Raw genomic sequence first — 17082 nt, forward strand, 5'->3', positions numbered from 1 at the left:
AAAAATTTTCAACATCAGCATTAAATATTTTGATATAATTTATTTAGTGATTAATAATTAATGGATCTGATAATTAAATGGAGCGCATATTGGATCTATAGCATTGGAGTATTTTTATTTATAAATTATTTGAATATTTATTTTTTACTCAGTTCTGTCATTGATTACTTGACAAATAATTTACAAGATGGTCAAACTTACGACTACGTCATAGGTAATTTATTTTAATCAAAATATTATTAACTATTAATTAGTATTTAATAAATTATTTGAATTTAAGTCGGAGCTGGTAGCGCAGGTATCACATTAGCAGCAAAATTAATTGACGCAGGACACAAAATAATAATAATTGAAGCTGGAGGAACAGCTCCAACTTTCGCGGACATCCCAGTCCTCGCTCCGCTCTTCCAACTTTCAAATTATGACTGGCAGTACAAAACAGTTCCGCAGAATCATTCATGCAAAGCGTTAATTAATAACGTAGGTGTTTTAATTATCAAAATGAATAATAAACTTTTTAATTTATCAGTAAATAATTGTAGCAAAGTCTATGGCCAATGGGAAAAATATTAGGCGGCTCCAGTAGATTAAATTACATGGCCTATGTTGAAGGACATCAAGATGATTACTGGTGGTTTGATGATTACCATAGTTAGTATTATATTTATTTATTTAATTAAATAATTATTTGAAATTTATATGGGACCTAGAGACTTTTGATTGCAGATCATAAGCTAAGTAATGAATCAACCGAGAGTCCAAGATGGTGCTCAGAGTTATGTGAAGCGATTCTCCAAAGCGTTGAGGAAATAAATCAGTCGAAGAAAATTGATGAGTCATTTGATTTTAATAAAGTTAAATTAACAATTACTGATGGGGAGAGATGGAGTACTGACAGATTATTAAAACCGCGATATGGAAATAATTTAAAAGTTGTAACTCATGCTCTCATTGATAAAGTACTTCATTATTTAAATTATAAATTTAATTGCTTAAAATTAGTAGTAATTAATTTTTTTTTAGATTAAATTTAAATCTAATAAAGCAGAATCTGTAGAATTAACCAAGTGGGGAAAAAGATTCGTCGTTTATGGAAGTAAGGGAGTGATAATTAGCGCGGGAGCTATTGGAACTCCGAAGTTACTGATGCTCTCGGGTATCGGTCCCAGGAATCAACTGGAAAAATTAAACGTAATTTTGTATTTTTAATATTTAATGTAAGTATAAGTAATTAATTTTTATTAATTGCAGATTAAAGTAATTAGTGATCTGCCTGTGGGCAAAAATTTAGTCGATCATATTTTGACTGGAATAGATTTAGTGATTGTTGATAAAAGTTTATCCATCAGCGTGCCGCAGTTACTGAAACCAACTTCAGCTTTCAATTATTTGTTATTTAGACAAGGTGAGTAATTTATTTATCGAGTAATTAGATTGTTAATTTATTTATTTTTAGGCCCATGGACATCTGCAGGCATCGAAGTCGTAGGAACGGTTGCTAGGAACAGTTCTCCAGACCTCCAGTTTATGGTTATTCCCGTAGGAGTTTCGCAAGACAATGGAGTAGTTCTTCGAAAAGCGATGGGAATAAAAGATCAAGTAATATGATGATGATTAAATTATTTTACGCAGTTACAGTTATCAATAATTAATTGTTGATTAGGTTTTTGATGAGTACTTTGCTCCGCTGGCCTACAAGACTGCGGTGACAATAGCTCCAGTTTTGTTGCATCCTAAAAGTACTGGAGAAGTTAAATTAAAAAGTTCAGATCCTTTAGATGATGTTATTATCAATCCTAATTATTTAGCATCCAAAGATGACGTGTCTATTTTAATTAAAGGTAATGGTAAAATATTTTATTGAAGTCAAGTTGACATGGAAATCTATCATCAAGTCGCTGTAAAAAAAATTAATTTTAAATTGGCCGCATGTTGGTGTCATTTAATTTGCACAGCAAAAGTTTTCAGTCAACTTGATGTCAAATTACAGCAATAGATGTACGTCAACTTTGTCGTCAACTCTCAGTAAATTTATGATAACTTTTAAAAATTTATAATGGCTAAACCGTCATCTAGGTTTACGTTTAATTGAAAAACTCATCAGTACAAAAGCAATGAAGGCTCTCGGAGCGTCATTGTACAAAAAACCTTTCCCAGGATGTGAAAACATAAACTTCGGTACTGATGATTACTGGGAATGTTATATACGACAATTAACACTGACGTCCTATCATCCAGCGGGTACATGTAAACTAGGGAGTGTAGTAAATAATTCATTCAGGTAATATTTTATGTTATTATAATTTGAAAAAATATAATATACACGCGTCCAACATTTATACATTATCTTTTTATAATTACACTAATTCCTACTTTATATAAACGAGGCAAGCAAATAATTGAATGAATAATTACAGGGTTCTGGGTACAAAAAATCTTTATGTCGTCGATGCCTCAGTGTTACCGTCATTACCTAGCGGCAACATAAATGCAGCAGTGATGATGATTGCCTCGAAAGCTGCTGATTTGATAATCAAGTCAGCCAATAAACTAAACAATTTTCATACGAAGAATAATATAAAATCTTGTACAAATAACTACAGTAATATTTTTAATAATTTAAATGATGATGTATGTCTTAAGTCCGCTTGATAACTGATCATTTAATTATTTAATTAAACAAAATTTTGTGCTAATGAATTGATGATTAAGATAATTAAATACAATAAATTAACGGGTGTTACGAGCGCGGTTGTGATAATGCGACCGCTGGTTTCTGTGGTCATTTTTGTGGTGCTGATGCTGGTGATGATTTCGGTGCGAGCGGTCAGATTGTCGGTCGCGGTCTGATTGACGATCGCGGTCTGACTGGCGATCGCGGTCAGATTGACGCTCGCGATTGTAAGGATGATTGCGACCCCGTCTACTGTCGTCTTTTGGCGTTGGGAACGAGTTCATTTGGCTCGGGTACATTCCCATACCAGGTGGCATATAAGTTGGAAGCATATTGTGGGCTATGTTGAACATCATCGAATTTTCCAACTGGTTTCCAAACTGCAGGACATTGCCATTGTCCATTTTATTTAAAGCTCCTTTTCCGTCGTTCGTCTGACGATTTTTCAACATCAATGCGCGGTTGAATATCGACGTGCCCTCAAATAAACTCAGCGCGTAGGGAACAGATACCGCGTGTTTGAATGTTACGAAACCAAATGATTTTTGTGAACCGTCACGATCTTTTGGAATGTTTACTTTCTCCAATGGTCCTGCCTAAAAAATATGATTTATTTAATATTGTTGTAATTATTAATTGGTAATTTAAATTAAAATAAATAATTTACCTGCAGAAATAATTCATACAGAATTTCATCAGTACATTTAGCGCTCAAATTTCCGCACCAAATAGTCCTGGCGTCTTCGTCCATTTTAAATTTTGTTATTTATTTTACTTTTGTTTATCTAAAGTATAAGTATATTTTTTAAAATAATATTTTTGTTATATATTTACATATATATTATTGTGTATGAATGTTTATAGCCTCTAAAAACACGACGTAACATAACACTAATAACAAAAAATATAGAATGAACTAAAGAAAAGAAATAAATGATGAAAAATAAAAAAAAATTAATCAGCTTGCGGCAAACTTCAGTCAGGAACAAAATTCTTACCGACTGCCGCGAAATTTCAAAAGTTAAAAATGCTACCAGCAGATGTCAGATTTGAATAGAAGAGATGCGCGCGCAGATTGACGCCAATTGCCGCCAAACGACCGGCATCTATCAAAGTATCAAGCTCTAGTCATCGCTGGTCTTTCACACCAATTAGTTGGTAATTAATTGACTTGAAATTCAAAGTAATTTATTAATTAATAATTTTTTAAACAAGTACAAGAGACTGGTGGTTTTAAAAAGTAAGATAAGGTAAATATGACAGTTGATATAAATAATAAATAAAAATATAAAATTAACGCCATTGTTGGTAATAAAAAATTTTTGCGCCTGCGCTAATAATTTCCCTTGTCCATTTTAGCTGGTGGCTGGTGATCTCCTCTCGTTCTTTCTTCGTCGTTAGCGGCAACGGTTATGCCGTTTAGCGATCGATTTCTCCTGTGTAATTGTTTCTAAATCGTACTAATACTTAAATATTTAATATATAATCATTAATTAATCCCGTTTAATAATGACAGCTAATTAATTGTAATTAAATACTCGAGATTACGTAACATTATAGCGTTTATTTAATCGTTTAATTGAACCTATAACCAAAGCCACGTGTTCCTCGTGTCCTGACATTTTTTATCTACAAGTCAGGTAATCATTACTTCAATTGCTCAAGTTTTTTTTTTTTTAATCTAACCCGTTTTTTTAAAAAAATTATTTATTATTACGTGCATTTAATTTACTTGGTACGAGTACCCGGTATTGATTCTTTAGTAGCATCTTTACTGCGTATTTAAATTAGTACGTTAATTATTTTATTTAAAATCAATATTTTAAATTTCGTTGAGTAAACATCTATTATGAGTACAGTAATTAATTATAATAATAATTATTGCGTATTTAATTGGTGGTTTTTTTTTTTGCTTAGTCAGGTATGCTGATACATTATGGCAGAGGGACGAGAGAGGAAGACAGAGTTTGTAGAAGGATGGTATCTTGGGCATACTCTTGGGGAAGGAGCCTATGGGGAGTAAGTAACCATAACAAGTTTTAATTCTGTTGTATTCATCGATATAATAAACTCTGGTATCTACAGAATTAGTTTGTAGTTATCGGATTTGTTGAGACTGATTTTAAAATTTTACTGAAGTTAACATGAGTGTGAATGTAGCAGACAAATTTAAAGTTTTAAATTAATAGAGTAAATAATTTGAAAAATATTTATAAAAAATGCACTTATTCATTTTTTAAAATTATTTACTCTATTTATTTATAATTTAAAATCTGTCCGATGTCTGCTACATTCACACCCGTGTCATGTCAATTAAGAATTTTCTGCCGCTTGGGTTTTTACAGATTTGAAATAAAATCACAAGTTTTTCATTATTTTAATTTTAAAATAAATAATTTTTAGATTGTGAATTTTACTATCGTATTTAAATAATTTACTTGAAATGTCAAGTGTTTATTTTTTTTCTTTTTCTTAGTGAGGAAAAAACATTTGAAATAAAGAGTAGTTATAAATACTTGAAATAAATAATATTTAATATTTATCAAGTTATTATAAAATAAATTTAAGTAATTGATAAGTCTAAAGGTTAAGAATTTATAATAGTCTGGGAATAAATTAAATAAAAGTCTTTGATAATATAAATGAATAGAAGTCAAATATAAATGAATAAAATTACAATAAGTCAAATAATAATAAATTTAAATATTTATCATCATAAAAAAAAAAATCTACAAGACTTGATCTTTTTTCTGTAGAGTAAAGTTAGTAATAAACAAATCAACCGGTGAAGCGGTAGCTATGAAGATGATTAACTTGAAAAAACATCCAGATGCACGTCAAAATATCCACAAAGAGACAACGGTACATCGTATGCTATCGAACCCCCACATAATCCGATACTTCGGGCAGCGAAGCGAGCCGACTATGGAGTACATTTTTCTCGAGTATGCATCGGGGGGCGAATTGTTTGATAGAATAGAACCGGATGTCGGTATGCCCATGCGAGAAGCCCAGAAATATTTTCGCCAGCTGATAACCGCCGTCGAGTATCTCCACTGTCGAGGGGTCGCGCATCGCGATTTGAAACCCGAAAATTTACTTCTTGACGAGATGGACAACCTCAAGATCACGGACTTCGGACTGGCGACGGTCTACCGTCTCCAGGGTAAGGAACGTTGCCTAGAAAAACGTTGCGGCACTCTTCCCTACGTCGCCCCCGAGGTTCTCGTGAGACCCTACCACGCGGAGCCCGCGGACATCTGGTCCTGCGGAATAATTCTGGTGGCTCTGCTAGCCGGTGGTAAGATAAATTCAAAATTAATTTGTCTAGTTTAAGAGTTTGAAATTTTATCTCAGTTGACTCGCATGCTTCAGTCTAATCGTCGGTATGTGCGCAGAGCTGCCATGGGACGAGGCAGATGCTAATTGTCCGGAGTACAAAGCCTGGAGGGAAGCAAGACACCTGGAACTCACACCCTGGAAGAAAATTGACAGCACCTCGCTCAGTTTGATACGGAAGATTCTTAACCATTCACCATCCTTGAGGATCAAAATTCCAGATATTAAATTACACCGTTGGTACCTGAATGATTTAGACAAAGGTAAAATTTATTCATAAATTCACTACTCAGTAAATTATTGTAATTACTGCTATTATTTAGTCACGTACTTGATAATAATTTTAAGCTCTATTGTTTTCATAGACAGGTACTGAGTGACTCTGAGCTGATTTAAAGTCTCAGGGGTACTTAGTACCCATCTCTGAGAACACTTTCAAACAACAAAGACATTTCAGGATTTTATTATACGAATAAGAGTAATAAAAGCTTCTGTCTTTGCTTTGGTAATACAGCTCTATGACTGTAATTGAGTTTCATAAAGCTAGATTACCAAAGCAAAGTACATAAGCCATAGCATCATCATATATTTAATAATACTGTCACTATTAATTTTATCTAATGAATATTTTATTTGTCTGTCGTGCTGTCTTTGGTCATCTAGCTGTATGATTGTTTTTGATTCATAAAGCTAGAATACCGAAGTAAGAACGCCGGGTATCTCCAGCTGTAATTGTCTATTTAATTATCCAATATTTAGTTACTACTTTTGTATGAGTGATGACTTGTGAACTTAATTATAAGATAAATATTTGTTTATTTATTTATAGAAACTACTGCGAGTAATATCGATGGCGCGGAAAGAAAATTAAAAATAAAACGGTACAGTGATGAAGATTGTAACAACAGAGTATGTCTCTCTCAACCGGAATTCCCGAGCGTAAATTCATCTGTTCATATAAACTTGGACGAGCGACCGGGTTTCTCGTTTTCGCAACCCGCTGCTCTGGAGGATTTACTTTTGTCAACTCAACCGGTTCAAAATACCCAAAACTCTACTCAAAACTCGTTCCAGAAATTGGTGAGACGGATGACGAGGTTCTTTGTTAAGACTGATTGTGATGAAACTGTCACGAGACTTATTGATATAATTAAAAAACAAAATTATACTTATCGGATAAATGAAACTGGAATTGTAAGTATTTTACTTATAATTATAATTGTTACTGTTAATTTGGTAATTACTCAAGTTATTTATTGACAATTATTATTTAAGGTGACAATATCGACGGTAGACAGAAGGAAGATGCCATTGGTATTCAAGGCCATAATTGTAGAAATGGATAATCAAATTCTATTGGACTTCAGACTGTCAAAGGGAGACGGTTTGGAATTCAAACGACGGTTCGTTATCATAAAGGAAGCCCTTGAAGACGTTATTGTTAGAGGACCGGTAACTTGGCCACTTGCTGTCGCGACTCAATCGATGCCGTAATTTAATAAATTTATATTCATTATTTATTTTATATTTTTAAGTATTCACATGCATTCAATAAAAAATATTTTTTGTATCGATATATTTTTAAATGTCTTTGTTATAAATATATAATAATAATAACAACAATAATTATGAATTTTTTTTTTATTGTATAATGAAATAATATATATTTACATGTCAAATTTATAATTCATTGATAATTATATTTAATTAAATATATAATTATTGACAATCGCTCTATTGGTTTACACCAAAAGAGTAGGCAGAGGTTTCTTTCCTGGCCATGCTTCTTTCGCGTACTTCTTCTTCTTGGGCTCGTGAGCGAGCGTTTCCGCGGTCGCGGGTATCTCTGGTATCGGAGGCACCACGTCCTGCTGCATCTGACTCGGCGTCATGTCGACATCTGGGGCAGGGTTCGGTAACGCGATACCCAGCCGCGAGGTAACCGACGTCAGCGACGAGTAAGGATTGTTTGTATGCGACGACGGCGTGTATTGCTCTGGGGGTAAATCCTGGTACAGGTGCGAGGTATTTATTGGCTGAAAGTGTTTCATATGATGATGATGGTGGTGATGGACGTCATCTGACAGAGATATCAGTCCTCCTTCAAGCCTCATTCTCTTGCTAGGTACCACTGTCGTCTGCACGAGGTTGCGGAAACGTCCAACAGACGGATCAACGTCTTCTGGGTTAATGACTTCTTCATCATCATTGAATGTAATTCCTTTCTTTTTGCGTTTTCTAGTCGATTTATGTACATCATCATCAGTTATTCCTAACATTGATATTCTTCTATTGTGCGCAGTATTAAATTCCGTTAAATTCTGTAATAAAATTTACTTATTAATTTAATTACAAACAAACAAAATATTCACATGAATGGAATGTGTACTTACATCAAGTTCCGTTTCAGTCTCAGGTAATCCAAGCAAACCACCAGCATCAACATCATCAGAAGATTTTTCCAACTCCTCCATAATCGTCCTCGCTCCCGTCTGCGGTCTTTCGCGTATAATATAATATCGCGTTGATGCTCCAAAATGAAATGTGCTATCAATGGGCAGTTGAGTCGGTTTATTTCCTTCTAGTCTCAGACTTCCAATGTATGTTCCATGCGCTAGACAATTTAAATAATGTCAGTCTAGTAATTACGTAAACTAACCAACTAAATTTTCCTCTCTCTATCTATATAACCTATTTATTGAAAAATAAACGAATAAAAATACTTACTACTACCAAGATCAACTAAAAAAGCTCGATTTAAATGTTTGTGATAAACAAGAGCCGCATGCACACGCGAACATGACGCATGGTCGATGCAAAAGTCATTCAACTGTTGATTCCGTCCGAACAGATAGCATTTTTTTTCATCTACCATCAGTTTCTATTAAAACAATTGTCAATTATAAATCAATTCTCGTAATATTGATTCATTTATTTATTTAAAAATACGAAAATAAATAAATATCAATTGTTTTTACCTGAATTAACTTGTCACCTTTCAAAACGTCCAAGTGCAATCCAACTGGAGGCTTTCCAGCCCTGGAAAAATTAATTTTATTTAATTATAATTATCTTAATTGCAATTACTTTCTATATTTCACTATAATTATATTTATTATTTATGTTTAAAAAAAATTTACCAGTTCGGGACCTCGTAATGGTTAGCCATGTTTTCAAATTTAATTATTAATTAAAACATATAATTAAAATCACCGCTCAATCATTATATATTCATAAAATATATTATCTTTGATATTTTACACATTAAATACTTAATATTATTAAACTTTTATTTATTTAACTATATATATATTTTTATTTACTCCACCCGATACAGAAATTAAAATGGCGGACTCTCACCATGATGGAGTTAGTGTCGAATTATTTACAAATACAATTACTGTTCATGCCTTACTCAATATGTTAGTATATTTACATACAAACTCCTCCCGGAAAGAGAATTGCTATCGGAAGTTCCCCCGCTACGACTGTTTTCAAACTGCGCGCGCGCAATAAAAAGTGGGGGAATTTTTAGCGCACGGAAACTAGAGTGGGAGGAAAAACCGGAAACTTCCGAGTTAAACTCTTGCTGGACATTGGAAAAATGTGTCTACAATGTTACTCATATAAATGTATGTTAGTATATATATTATATATATGAGGATAACCTAAAAAAATAATAATAAGCCACAAAGTGAGTGGATTCTAAACAAGTGAATTATTTTTAAATAATTTAATTGTTTATGGATAAATATATCTTCATATATATTTGTTAAAATTATATATATGTGTTAGCATATATTTGAATATTAATTAATTGCAAATTATTATATTTAAACAACGTGCCCACTTAGTTTCTTAACCTCGTGGAGAAATTGAGCTGATTATTTTTTTTTTGGGGTAAAGTATATTATTAATTACTCATATTATAATTATATATATATTTATTTATTTGAAAATTTATATACATTAACCAGCCTTGAGTTTTATTAAAATTGTTACCTAAGTTACTTTGCGTCACAATAAATTTTATCTCAAGGACAATCTTGTTTACTGATTCTATTTATATATTTACGTATTTCTATAGATATATATGTAGTTTAATTCATTATTAATATATATTTTATTACAGGTACTGTGGGTTGATATTTTATCTAATGGAAATAATAAGTAAATAAATAAATAGATTTTAAATAAAATGCAATGGAGTCGCAAAGTTGTGATCCTTATGAGCAGCGTTTGCTTTCAGTTTACGAGAGCTGTTTAGAAAAAAATGAGTCATCTTTAACAGAAAAAGGCCTGCGTTGCCTGTGTGATAAATTACAACTTGAAGAACGTGGTAATGAGTTAATATCAAATTTATTGAACAAAACTGGAGATGTCTGTTGCAAAATAACATTCCAAGAGTTCCGAGACGGGCTTTTAAATCTCCTGGATAGTACGCAGAATCTTGTAGGTAATATCGATGATGAAGTTGAAGACAAAGTTATTGAGACTTCGATAATAAAACAGTACGGCCGTATAAGTAGTCCGTATATGAGTCAGTTGGCGATCAGCAGCTATGGAGATTTGAATGTCGTGTTTAAAAATAATTCGGTTATCATCAGCGATGGGTCTGTCAAGAGAATGCTGGAGCAGCTGTTCCAAAAGCTCGATACCGATGGAGACGGACTGATAACTTTCAATGAATTTCTTATGCTCTTTCAGAACAACGGTAATAATTTAGAGGACACGTCATTGGGTACTGAGTGGAGCGATAACCATTCAGAGGATGGATGCAAGAGAAGTTTTACCATGATGGGGCCTGACCATACCGGTTTTATTGAACGGAGGAGTGTCATTAATTTATGGCAGTTGGCGGGAGTAAGTGATGCAATTGTGCTGCTCAATGAATTGTCAATAACTGACGGTGCGAATATTAATTTATCTGAATTAATAAGCGTGCTGACACAAGAACTGCAGAGTTTGGCTCATGAACCAAAAGACTCGGAGATAACAAACACTCATTTGGATATTTTACGAGCGACATTAATTTTGTATCAAGAGGAAGTTAGATCGATAAATGTTTTGATTGATCAGTTGACACGGGAGCGCGATAAATTGAAGATCGATGTCGCAGAAGCTAATGAGCGCGCGAATATACTTGCTCAGGAGATTGATGAGAACCACGCGAAGCTTGAAAAATCAAAGAATGATCAAATAAAATTAATTGAAGCCCGTCATTCTGAGTTAGTCAAAGATTTTAGTTTGCAGCAAACAAGCGAACGGGAAGCGCACATGGCGACGCTGAAATCACTCAATGAGCAGCTACAAGCGTGTCAACAAGAAGAGCAATTGCTGAGAGGTAAATTAGCGGACGCGCTTCATGACAATCAAACTCTGGAGATTGATAATCAAAATTTGACGGATCAAATAAATAAATTAAAAATATCAAACAATCAGTTACTGATTCAGGTACAGGCGCTCGCTGCCGAGTGCGACGAAGCCGAGCACTGCGACGAACGTGAAAACGAACAAGTTATTTCGCTGGTTGATCGGATTAAAAAGTTACAAAGTGAGGCCTCGTTGCTGCGTGATCAAAATGACGAGCTCACTTCCGAGATTGAGTTACTCAAGTCGAGATTGACTTGCGATAAAATAAATAAATATTCAATGACCTTGAATAATAGTTTTGCTGATTCAACCAGCGATGAGTCGAACAGTGTCACTGATTATGAGCCACTTGGCAAACAAGTTCCTGAGTTTAAAATAATCAAGGAGACTGATAACTATGATAATGATCGTAGAATTATAATGACATCAAATTTACCCAACGCCATTGCTTCGATAATAAATGATTTGAAAAATCTGCCGATTGATTGTTCATTGAAACGCAACATCTCGGATATCATCAGTGAATTGGAGTCACATTTAGATAAAACAAAAGTATCTGTCGATGGTGATAAGAATGATTTTGAGTCCGAGATAACAAAAGCTGATGGAGATAAGGAAGAATGTGAAGAACGTACAAGTTCACTTAGAGATTTTGTTGTTAACAAAAATAACAAACGTATTATATCGCAGAGTGATGAATTTATTAGTAGTAATATTGATAATAATAATTATAGTATTTGCGGTAGCAGTAGTAGTAATAATATTAGCAAAAGTAAAACGTCATTACGTGATTATCCGCCGAGGAAAGAATCCTGGGATGCTAAAATAGATAGACGTGATTCGGTGTTGAGCATTGATGTTACCGATGGTAACAATGATCTAGATAATTTGCGTAAGGATCGTGATAGACTGAGTTGTTTATTGCAGGAGCAAGAGGTAAAGCATAATAATGAGAAGAAACTTTTGCAGGAGCAGTGTAAGAAACTTGAGACTGATTTAGAATTATTGAGAAATGAGTATTATCAGTGCGAAGATTACTGGGAAAATAAATTGGAAGAGGAGAGACTGATTGTGGAACAAGAGCAGAAGATAACTGATGATAAGCTTACGGAATTGATCAACAAAATAGCTGAGTACGAGGAACAGTTTAGCGGTGGTGATAAGAAAAATGACGGAAGACTGTCCCCGATTGATGAGAAGTTCAATTTGGAGCAGTCGTACACCGATCTGGAGGATGAGTTTGAAGAATTCAAGAGACGGATGCAAGAAACGTTGGAGGAGAGAGAGAGTGAGCTGATGATCATGCAAGAAAAATTGAAGGCATACGAGAAAGATTGCGTTGACACTGGGGTCCAGGTTCCTGACGATGACAAGTCTGGTAAGAAAGTATTTACTGCTGTAGGTTTTAATTACGTGCTTCCAAATGATACTGCTGTTAATTTGCCCCACTTTGGACACAATTCAAAGTCATTTGAACGAGGAAAGCTCAATAAGATAACGGAGCATGTGCCTGATGTTCAGATTAAAGTAAAGTCGGAGTGTTACTGTCAGCAGCTGGAACATCCGTCGTCGGCTGATGAGTTCTCGCGGCTGCAGAAAACAGAGTTGCAGCGGATGCTTCAAAAGAAAACTCAGAATGCGCATATCAAGTGCACGTCACTGATGAAGCAGAAGGACTGTCTTGTAAAAGAGATAATGGAGCTACAGAACTTCCGGAACAGTCATTTGTATCAAAGTGACGGTCAGAGCAGCAAAGTCGACATCAATTTTATCAAGAGTCTTATGACCAAGGTTCAGGTACTGGATGAAAAGAAGAGAAACTTGCAGATCAGTTTGAAACACCAGAAGCAGCACACTGATAAAGTTGTGGAGTGCATTTGGAAGCAGCATTACAGCGAGCGGTCTAGTCTCGAGCACGTTTTGAAAGAAACCCAGGCCTCGCTCAAACAGTATTTGGCGGCAAATAAAATTCAAATGCAAAAACTTGCAAAGTCGGATCTGCTTATCAAGGATTTGTATGTCGAGAATACTCATCTTAAGGCGAAAGTTGATCGTCTTAGCGAACGGTGCATCGTTTTGGAAAATTGTGAAGCTAAATCGACCTCCGTATGACCTTACGTCTACTTTATTGCTGCCTTGGTGTGTACACTCTAGCATTTATTTAACATTCCTGCTGTTTGGCACTCGAGGATCATATAGATTTTTTTTATATATTTTTTTAGTACCCTCATTATTTATAAATTACAATTAAATTTATTTTTTCATAGTATTAATATTATAGATAAATATTAATTTCTCTCAGCTCGGTTGGTTGTCGCAACCATATTGTTAATTAACTTGGAGTTGTAATTTTAAATATTAGAGGTAATCCCAGAATGTGCCCGCCGAATTTTTTAAAAAATTAAATAACAGATTTTTACTTTGTCAGGTTTTAAAAAAATTTAACTGTTGATTGAAAAGAAAAAAATCGAATTTTGCTATGGGATAAATTAATTTGTACTGCGGTTTTTTTTCATTGACAATTTTTTTAAAATCTAACAAAGAAAAGTAGTAATGACTTTTCACGATTTAATTTTTTAAATGGGGGCCGTCTGTCTTGCGTAATGACACGCATACTTTTCCAAATAAAAAATATTCTTTTGAATATTATCACTTATCAAAAAAAAACTTAAAAGAATATTTTTTGTAAAAAAAAATAAAGTTAACAACTGGGTAATTAAAATAATTCTAAAAATTGTTAAATAATGATTAAATTTATACTGCTGCCATATGGAATTTTTTTTAATACTATGGCTATTAATAATAAATAATCTCACGCCTTGTTAATAAACAAAACTAATAATAATATTAATAATAATAATACAGTTAATAATCGGTGCTGTTTAAATTAATTTTTAATAAAAGAAAAAAAAAACAAATTGCCTTCATATGTTAAGATAATTCCATGATCTTATTCCATCCGTTTAAATAATTATAATTATAATATATTTATCAATCAATCAATTAATTAATTAACTAATTATTAATTCAAATTTTTTTCAGCGATTGTAAAATTTAAAAAAATTATATTAATATTTTGATACATTTGTGAATTATAATAATTATGAAAAATGTAAATTTCATTTAAATTAAATGTCAATTTTTTAAATTTAAATTGTACACAATTTTCGTTAATTTAAATAATTGAATGTCCCGTTAGCCAAAGAGGTGAAAAAAAATTACAGTTTAAATTTAATTATTTGTAATTAAATAATTAGTAATTGTATTGTATGAACTGTATATAGATTAAGTTTTAGATTAATTTCTAGACTAAAACAATTAATAAATTAACGACTGTAAAAAATTTATCACATCACGTTAATGTTGAAAATGAAATTTGTGTTGGAAATAACAGTAATAAAAAAAATTTAGACTGATTAATGTGTTTATTATTTTATTTACACTACTCTAGTAATTAAATACTTATTAATAAGGGTATAAATGCAGTAAAATACTTTTGTTGTGATAAAGAAAGAAAAAAAAAGAATTAATTTACAATTACATTATTATTTAGTAATTAGAAAATCAGTTTATATTAAAAACTATACAACTTAATTACAATTAAGAAAAAAGCAAAGTCTATTTGCATTTACATTATTTGTAATTAATAATTAATAATATTTCAATTAATAATAACAGTAATATAGTAAATAGTAAATAATAATAATAATTATGCATCTGTATCTAGTGTTTACATTCATAAAGTTCATACAAAATATTTATGTTTATTTCTTAATTAATCTAATTTATGATATTACACACTTTTATTTTAAATTCACTTGCTACAGCTTTAAATCAGATAAGTAATTTAAATTTAATAAAAATAATTCAAAAGTTTAATTATTACTTTAAATATTATTATTAATTATGAATTTTTATTTTTTTGCTTGAGATTTTAGATTCATTTTTTAATTAAAATTTTTATTTGTTTTGTATTTTGTGTTTAGAACCATAGATTTTAATTTAATTATTGATTCAATGATTCCGATATTTATTTTTTTGTTTCGGTGATTGCCAATGCGCAGCCACGGTCTTTGCCCCGCAATTTAACGCCAAGTACTTTTTCGATCTTGCCAATTACCATTTGATTGGGTATCCCACGTCCAGCTTCGTAATCATTTATTACTTGAGCTTTTTCATTTACTTTCTGTTAATAAATTCAAGTCATTAGATTATTTATTTTTGTATCCAATACCTAGATCATTGAAAATAAAATTTTATAAAAATATTCATTAATAATTTTGTATAAAAAAAAAATTTTTTTTGCTAATTATTCGGTATTTTAATTTTGAATCGATGAATTGATTTATTAAAATAAATATTTATAAGAGTGAAAAATCCTAGTATTGATATTTTTTTAACTACAATATTTATGGTTAATAAATAAAATAATTTCACCTTGAAAATATTTGTTTATAGTTTGAAAGTTATATAACAAAGTTTACAATCACTAAGTAATGTATATCATTATTAATTATAGATCCGCGATTTGAAAAATGTTATGAATTTTTTTAATTAAAAAATTAAATAGTTTAATTACTAGAATTTATTTATCAAATAAATTTAATTTAAGTCTGGTTTCAAAAATATATTTTTATGAAATTACAAAAATCCCAACTGATGATTTTTAGTAATTTTTTAATTGAATATTGAAAATAAAATAATTTTTAAAATTATTTACTTCATTTATGTATAATTTTGAATTTGTTTGATATCTGCAACATTTATACTCGTAATTATTTTTGAATAATTGCGAGTATCAGATGAATTGAAATGAATTGTGATTTCAATTATATGACAAAAAAAAAAAAAACAAATTACCGTAGCAAGATCTTTCTGTGATAGGCCTTTACTTTGTCGTCCTTGTTGGATTAATTTACCAAGATCCAAAGGTACTGTTTCGTGTTTCAATTCTTCTGTTTCACGATCTAGTTTAGCTGTATTTTTAGTATTGACATGTTGTTTATTAGACCCACCTCCCCCTATGACGGTTTGAAATAAAATAAATATAAATATTTATTGTTTACCAAAATAAAAATAAATACAAGTGACTTACATTTAACTTGAGTGTCAACTGGAACTCCTTGACGACGAGCTGTATTAACAGCCTGAAAAAATTTATTTGAATAAATTATTTCGTCAGATAATTAATGTGTACTTAAAATATTTAGCAAAAAAATAATTAAAAATCATTACTTTTTCCGATTTCATCGCTGAACCTTTGGGAACTCGTTTTCTCAGAGTAATCGGCACAGTATCCCAGTCAGACATCTTGGGTTATTTAAACAGAGGATTTAAATAATATTTTAAGTGATGTATCTGTTATTACAATTGTAAATATCGGCTTTTGAATAATCGCTCACGTAGTCTATTTAGCTGTTTCACGGTATACGCAAATGTTTCTACGTATTCTATAGGGCAATAATAATAATAATAATAAAGGTTCTAGCAATTTCTGTCTGATCTCCCTGTGAGTTCCAAAATAAATAGTTCACTTGTATGATATTTTTTTTTGTAGATGGTCGTACTTACACTTGTCTCGTCGACGCCGTCAACTTCTTTACCGACTATTTTATTCAATGATAAATAAATATATTGCTGTATATTTATTATTAAAAAAAAAGAATTAAATGAAAAAAAAAAAAAAAAAAAAACAA

The 17082-nt window shown here is 31.7% G+C and overlaps 6 protein-coding genes across 10 annotated transcripts; 3 read left to right on the forward strand and 3 right to left on the reverse strand.

The window, feature by feature from the left end:
* Nucleotides 1-59: 59 nt before the first annotated feature.
* LOC103575698 (glucose dehydrogenase [FAD, quinone]) lies at nucleotides 60-2652 on the forward strand. Of its 2 annotated transcripts, none has more exons than XM_008555574.3 (10): nucleotides 60-214; nucleotides 281-480; nucleotides 543-651; nucleotides 727-959; nucleotides 1024-1191; nucleotides 1252-1405; nucleotides 1457-1599; nucleotides 1664-1841; nucleotides 2077-2281; nucleotides 2418-2652. In XM_008555574.3, exons 1-10 carry the CDS (start codon nucleotides 61-63, stop codon nucleotides 2650-2652), a joined length of 1779 nt encoding a protein of 592 aa, XP_008553796.1. In that variant the 5' UTR covers nucleotide 60. The 2 variants fall into 2 exon arrangements, with proteins under 2 accessions (XP_008553796.1, XP_008553797.1); XM_008555575.3 differs by having other exon boundaries at nucleotides 727-932.
* LOC103575696 (RNA-binding protein 7) lies at nucleotides 2644-3613 on the reverse strand. The gene is made up of 2 exons (XM_008555573.3): nucleotides 3342-3613; nucleotides 2644-3270 (listed from the first exon to the last, which is right to left on the reverse strand). Exons 1-2 carry the CDS (start codon nucleotides 3423-3425, stop codon nucleotides 2731-2733), a joined length of 624 nt encoding a protein of 207 aa, XP_008553795.1. The 5' UTR covers nucleotides 3426-3613; the 3' UTR covers nucleotides 2644-2730.
* Nucleotides 3614-3773: 160 nt separating this feature from the next.
* LOC103575699 (serine/threonine-protein kinase grp) lies at nucleotides 3774-7587 on the forward strand. Of its 4 annotated transcripts, none has more exons than XM_053739864.1 (6): nucleotides 3774-3924; nucleotides 4592-4693; nucleotides 5431-5975; nucleotides 6073-6276; nucleotides 6843-7207; nucleotides 7289-7587. In XM_053739864.1, exons 2-6 carry the CDS (start codon nucleotides 4611-4613, stop codon nucleotides 7505-7507), a joined length of 1416 nt encoding a protein of 471 aa, XP_053595839.1. In that variant the 5' UTR covers nucleotides 3774-3924; nucleotides 4592-4610; the 3' UTR covers nucleotides 7508-7587. The 4 variants fall into 4 exon arrangements, with proteins under 4 accessions (XP_053595839.1, XP_014298802.1, XP_008553798.1 ...); XM_014443316.2 differs by having other exon boundaries at nucleotides 4596-4693; XM_008555576.3 differs by lacking the exon at nucleotides 3774-3924 and adding an exon at nucleotides 4035-4314.
* Nucleotides 7588-7655: 68 nt separating this feature from the next.
* LOC103575700 (nuclear inhibitor of protein phosphatase 1) lies at nucleotides 7656-9411 on the reverse strand. Its single transcript, XM_008555578.3, has 5 exons — nucleotides 9154-9411; nucleotides 8992-9052; nucleotides 8741-8894; nucleotides 8407-8627; nucleotides 7656-8334 (listed from the first exon to the last, which is right to left on the reverse strand). Exons 1-5 carry the CDS (start codon nucleotides 9180-9182, stop codon nucleotides 7756-7758), a joined length of 1044 nt encoding a protein of 347 aa, XP_008553800.1. The 5' UTR covers nucleotides 9183-9411; the 3' UTR covers nucleotides 7656-7755.
* Nucleotides 9412-9606: 195 nt separating this feature from the next.
* Nucleotides 9607-14406, forward strand: LOC103575701 (blastoderm-specific protein 25D). The gene is made up of 2 exons (XM_008555579.2): nucleotides 9607-9913; nucleotides 10146-14406. The coding sequence occupies exon 2, from the start codon at nucleotides 10217-10219 to the stop codon at nucleotides 13496-13498; it is 3282 nt and encodes a 1093-aa protein (XP_008553801.1). The 5' UTR covers nucleotides 9607-9913; nucleotides 10146-10216; the 3' UTR covers nucleotides 13499-14406.
* A 719-nt stretch (nucleotides 14407-15125) lies between these two features.
* LOC103575702 (endothelial differentiation-related factor 1 homolog) lies at nucleotides 15126-16891 on the reverse strand. The gene is made up of 4 exons (XM_053739866.1): nucleotides 16622-16891; nucleotides 16482-16533; nucleotides 16247-16407; nucleotides 15126-15572 (listed from the first exon to the last, which is right to left on the reverse strand). Exons 1-4 carry the CDS (start codon nucleotides 16694-16696, stop codon nucleotides 15417-15419), a joined length of 444 nt encoding a protein of 147 aa, XP_053595841.1. The 5' UTR covers nucleotides 16697-16891; the 3' UTR covers nucleotides 15126-15416.
* Nucleotides 16892-17082: the final 191 nt, after the last annotated feature.

This window comes from Microplitis demolitor, chromosome 6 (assembly GCF_026212275.2).
Source record: "Microplitis demolitor isolate Queensland-Clemson2020A chromosome 6, iyMicDemo2.1a, whole genome shotgun sequence".
Taxonomy (NCBI): Eukaryota; Metazoa; Arthropoda; class Insecta; order Hymenoptera; family Braconidae; genus Microplitis; species Microplitis demolitor.

What these genes read in the sequence shown, in the direction of transcription:
- LOC103575698 (XM_008555574.3), top strand. Translation starts at nt 61, where the DNA reads ATGGATCTGATAATTAAATGGAGCGCATATTGGATCTATAGCATTGGA. An exon ending in GCAAAGCGTTAATTAATAAC is followed by an intron (nt 481 to 542) that starts GTAGGTGTTTTA and finishes AAATAATTGTAG; the next exon opens with CAAAGTCTATGGCCAATGGG. An exon ending in ATCAACTGGAAAAATTAAAC is followed by an intron (nt 1,192 to 1,251) that starts GTAATTTTGTAT and finishes TATTAATTGCAG; the next exon opens with ATTAAAGTAATTAGTGATCT.
- LOC103575696 (XM_008555573.3), bottom strand. Translation starts at nt 3,425, where the DNA reads ATGGACGAAGACGCCAGGACTATTTGGTGCGGAAATTTGAGCGCTAAA. An exon ending in TGTATGAATTATTTCTGCAG is followed by an intron (nt 3,271 to 3,341) that starts GTAAATTATTTA and finishes CATATTTTTTAG; the next exon opens with GCAGGACCATTGGAGAAAGT.
- LOC103575699 (XM_053739864.1), top strand. Translation starts at nt 4,611, where the DNA reads ATGGCAGAGGGACGAGAGAGGAAGACAGAGTTTGTAGAAGGATGGTAT. An exon ending in GGTGGCTCTGCTAGCCGGTG is followed by an intron (nt 5,976 to 6,072) that starts GTAAGATAAATT and finishes GTATGTGCGCAG; the next exon opens with AGCTGCCATGGGACGAGGCA. An exon ending in GGATAAATGAAACTGGAATT is followed by an intron (nt 7,208 to 7,288) that starts GTAAGTATTTTA and finishes TTATTATTTAAG; the next exon opens with GTGACAATATCGACGGTAGA.
- LOC103575700 (XM_008555578.3), bottom strand. Translation starts at nt 9,182, where the DNA reads ATGGCTAACCATTACGAGGTCCCGAACTG. An exon ending in AAGGTGACAAGTTAATTCAG is followed by an intron (nt 8,895 to 8,991) that starts GTAAAAACAATT and finishes TTGTTTTAATAG; the next exon opens with AAACTGATGGTAGATGAAAA. An exon ending in TTTAGTTGATCTTGGTAGTA is followed by an intron (nt 8,628 to 8,740) that starts GTAAGTATTTTT and finishes TAAATTGTCTAG; the next exon opens with CGCATGGAACATACATTGGA.
- LOC103575701 (XM_008555579.2), top strand. Translation starts at nt 10,217, where the DNA reads ATGGAGTCGCAAAGTTGTGATCCTTATGAGCAGCGTTTGCTTTCAGTT.
- LOC103575702 (XM_053739866.1), bottom strand. Translation starts at nt 16,696, where the DNA reads ATGTCTGACTGGGATACTGTGCCGATTACTCTGAGAAAACGAGTTCCC. An exon ending in AGTTGACACTCAAGTTAAAT is followed by an intron (nt 16,408 to 16,481) that starts GTAAGTCACTTG and finishes AAACCGTCATAG; the next exon opens with GGGGAGGTGGGTCTAATAAA. An exon ending in CACAGAAAGATCTTGCTACG is followed by an intron (nt 15,573 to 16,246) that starts GTAATTTGTTTT and finishes ATTTATTAACAG; the next exon opens with AAAGTAAATGAAAAAGCTCA.